Here is a 4,250-nt window from a genome sequence, read left to right on the forward strand (position 1 = left end):
AAACACGTAGAGATTGATTTTCACTTTGTGAAGGAAATGGTGAAACGAAAGCAACTAATCGTCATGATAATCTCGATTCATGATCAAATAACAAATATTATGATGAAACCTTTACCAACCCCACGGTGTGAACTACTTCTGATAAGCTCAACGTTTTTCCACCCTTGTTGAACTTGAGGAGGCGTATTGATACAGGAAAATAATATTAAATCAAACAATATATTGTTGATTAATTCAACCACAATTAGGCCATTGAATGGATCACAAATGTTCTTGAAGGATCTAATATTCAATTGTGAGTTTATGTATATATTAGTTATTTCTATTCAGTTTTTATTTTTCTTTATATCCGTTGTTGAGTACTATTGAAAAGTTTCCGTATGCAACGGGTCCAACTTCACTATATATTGAATTGCTTTGTTATGATATTCTCATAAAGGAGGAAACCCAGGAATAATATTTATCTTATACACAAAATATTTTGATTTAATTTGAAACTTGATGTGTCACCTCTACTAAAAGACATTAGACTTCAAAGTTTAATTACGTACGATCTGGTTTGAATTCTTATGTGAGTGACTCATCATGTCACAAATTAAATCATTTTTTTCATGTATATAGTTATTCAAATTTTTAATGTATATAACAGGACCATATGCATATTCAAAGTTTTATCTTTAGATTGAAGTTTCATAACTCTGAATTAGGTAATTTGATCTTTTAATATAACCCATCAAGTATATAAACTAGTCTACGTTTATTCCAATCAAACTAAAGTGCAAAATCTTTTGAACTATTTTTTTGCTTCCTATATTAAATACCCACTCACTAAGTCACTTGTCAGTTGTCACTACCAATACCTCTCTGTCTCTCTCCCTATATATATCTACATAATCACTCTCTATTCTTACATAATCACTAGTCACAACCCACTTTCCCACCTCAACATGACTTCATTTCTTTATCTCATCCCTCTCATAATTTTCTACTTTCTCTTAAAACAATCCGAATCGGCCTCTTATACCGATTCCTTCATCTATGGTGGTTGTTCAAAGCTAAAATATGTACCTGGTTCACCTTACGAGTCAAACATCAACTCACTCCTAACATCCCTAGTCAACTCAGCTACTTACTCAACTTACAACAAATTCACCATCATGGGTACTCCTCAACAAAACGTTATCTACGGTCTATATCAATGTAGAGGCGATCTAGCCATGCCAGATTGTACGAGTTGTGTGTCTAAAGCAGTGAGTCAACTCGGTAACCTCTGTGTTGACTCGTCTGGTGGGGTCTTACAACTTCAAGGGTGTTTTGTTAAATATGATAATACTACTTTCTTAGGTGTGGAAGATAAGACTATTATTTTGAAAAAATGTGGACCGTGGATAGGATCGGATTCAGATTTGTTGGGCGGTCGAGATGCGTTATTGGCTGGATTAGGATCTGGTGGTGGGCCTTATAGAGTTGGTGGGTCCGGTAAAGTTCAAGGTATGGCTCAGTGTGTTGGTGATTTAAGTGGATCTCAGTGTCAAGATTGTCTTAATGATGCGATCCAACGGCTGAGAGTTGAGTGTGGTACATCAAGTTCTGGTGATATGTTTTTAGGGAAGTGTTATGCTAGGTATTCAGCTGCTGGTATATATTCTAAGCATTCTAGTGGTAAGTTTTTCTAATACCCTAATTTTTCTAAAGGAAATTAGATATCATTTAACAAGTAAAAGTAGAAGTTATTGTTTGGGACTAGTCTAACTTTATTATGATTTTTCTAAACATTTTTGCTTACAATTGATGATTCTGAAAATCTTAATAACAATAATTTCGAAATATCAAGAAATGTTTTGGTTAATTGGTGTTATGTATTGTCAAAAAGTGAGAGTTTAGTCGGAAAGTACGAAGTCCGGCAGACATTAACGTTATATGACTAGTTTGACCAAAATGCCCTCACGTTATGTGACTAGTTAGCGCAGTTAGATGCTTTATCAATAAATTTTAGGTTAATATTAATTTTTTAAGCGAAAAAAGAGGTCATTATCAAAGGAAAAAGGAAGAATATTCCGTAGGTAATTAAGAGCATTTAAGTATGATTTAGAATAAGAAATTTAAAAAGGTTTTACATCTCACTTACTACTTCCAAATTAAAGCAACTTGTAGGGTGAAAATAGGGGCCCTTAAATCTTAATAATAAATTTATCTTGTACTACTAGTTAGCAGGATAATCCAATTATCAAATTGATGATTAAATAAGTTTAATTGTCTAATCAATTGCATGTTTTCTATTGATATCTCATAATGCCAATATTTCTGCAAAAAAATAAATCTTACATATATGTAGAAAATGGGAAATTTACTCTTGATAAGCAAAGAAAAGAAAAGAAACCCATAAAGGAAAAAAAAAAAAAAGAGAAAAAGATAGAAAAACGAAAAAGAACATGTTCTTATTTAAAAATGAGGCTTGGAAGGGCCTTACCCCCCATAGTCTAATTCTTGTTTTTTTCTAACTTTATATCCTTTTTTTTTTTACATAATGTGACAGGACATTCTTCTTCAGATGACGCACAGAAAGCACTAGCCATTACTGTTGGTCTATTGGCAGGAATAGCTGTACTTATTATTTTTCTGGTTTTCTTAAGAAAAGCGTTTGAAGGAAAAGGTATTACCAATGAAAATTAATTTATTTTGCAAAATTAATGAATATGATATAAAAATTTTGGCTAAGTACAATGTTTTGAAAATCATTCATTTTTATGCAAATATACTAATTCTTTTAGGTCTCAAAATATTAATCTCATGTGATTTTGTCACTTTTGTCATTGCAGGCAAATAAACTTTTAATAATACAACTCAGAATTTCAAGATCACACATTCAATCCCTCCAATTGCTTATAACTTGACTCATAGGCAACTTTTGTTTTCTTGGTTCTACTTTTCTTTCTCTTTATCTCTTTTTCTTTTCTTTTGGAGCACCTTTTGTATTCCCCTTAAAAGGAAATTAAAAGGAGATTGAAATATGTGTGGAGGTTTCTTGAAACAAGTGAATGGAAAAGTAAAAGGAAAGAAGAGAAGGCAAGATTCCACCCATACCCACACCCACACCCACACCCACACCCACACCCACTTGAACAAAGTTCTTGTCTAGTTCTGTAGAGATATCTTAAATTCTTTTTGTGAAGCTATTGGTATGTTATAATAGTTCTATAAATAATGTCAATTATTGACCCTTTTTTGGGTTTCCACTTGCCCTTTTCTCTTTATTGTTGTCTATCACAAAGTTGGATTAGGTGACCTTAAAACCCAGATTTGACTCAAAGTGATAGAGGTTATTTGGGGTCTGATTTCATTGACATTCATTAGTTTACTCTTTGTGCTTTACTCAACAACTTTGGAAATATATACGGAATAAAAGTTTGGCTACTTTATTTCCCCATGACCGCATGTACACTTCTTCGGAAATATTTTGACTTAGAGATTAGCATTAATCTAATTTTTACCCAAACAATCCATAAATGACTATAGTTGATTGCCTCGAATTAATCTGATGATCTGGTCTACATAAATAGTTAGAAAAAACATGTGGGTACATTCAAAAACTACAAAAACGTTTTTAGCACAAAATAAGATACGTGGAGAATATTAGGCGGATCAAAAATACGAGATCCGACGATCAAGAAAAATCTGGATATACTTGAAGATGTTCGAAGATAGTCCGGAATATATGAAGATACAGAAGATTTGGTTTCATATATTCAAGATATTTCTTATAATTCTGAAGGAGATGCCATTCTACCAAAGATGCAATGCGAGCAATTTGTCGGATAGGACAATTGATGAAGAAGATCATCAAGTCCAGACGATTTAGGGGTCGTAGTGTTTAGCTAGATACCAACTACGATCGTCGAATTACGAAGTAATTCGCGGCTAACTTCGACCGGATCAAAGATCGGACGATATGACTAGTGGGATGAGACATAAATCATGGGAGAGTCCAAAAACATGTCTCATAGGCCTAATAGATGTTTAGGCACAGATAGCACAAAAGGTCCAAAAGAAGGGTATTTGGACCGGACACCAAAGGAGGTGATTTCTGGCCCAAAAGGTCACGGCCAAGCTTGGCCGTGTGGCCCTATAGGGGCCGGCCAGATCTGCCCAAGATGGGCTTGATAAGAGAAAATATATGAAACCAAATCTTCTGTATCTTCATATATTCTGGAATATCTTCGAACATCTTCAAGTATATCCAGATTTTTCTT

The 4,250-nt window shown here is 33.6% G+C and overlaps 1 protein-coding gene across 1 annotated transcript; it reads left to right on the forward strand.

Annotated features, from left to right (window-relative positions):
- The first annotated feature begins 847 nt into the window (after positions 1–847).
- LOC147548352 (plasmodesmata-located protein 7-like) lies at positions 848–3,236 on the forward strand. The gene is made up of 3 exons (XM_086672184.1): positions 848–1,662; positions 2,537–2,653; positions 2,820–3,236. Exons 1-3 carry the CDS (start codon positions 948–950, stop codon positions 2,825–2,827), a joined length of 840 nt encoding a protein of 279 aa, XP_086528310.1. The 5' UTR covers positions 848–947; the 3' UTR covers positions 2,828–3,236.
- The last annotated feature ends 1,014 nt before the right edge of the window (positions 3,237–4,250 follow it).

This window comes from Eschscholzia californica, unplaced genomic scaffold (assembly GCF_041429995.1).
Source record: "Eschscholzia californica isolate CP2 unplaced genomic scaffold, dmEscCali1.0.p SCAF_3, whole genome shotgun sequence".
In the NCBI taxonomy this organism is placed as follows: domain Eukaryota; kingdom Viridiplantae; phylum Streptophyta; class Magnoliopsida; order Ranunculales; family Papaveraceae; genus Eschscholzia; species Eschscholzia californica.

What these genes read in the sequence shown, in the direction of transcription:
- LOC147548352 (XM_086672184.1), top strand. Translation starts at nt 948, where the DNA reads ATGACTTCATTTCTTTATCTCATCCCTCTCATAATTTTCTACTTTCTC. An exon ending in ATATTCTAAGCATTCTAGTG is followed by an intron (nt 1,663 to 2,536) that starts GTAAGTTTTTCT and finishes ATAATGTGACAG; the next exon opens with GACATTCTTCTTCAGATGAC.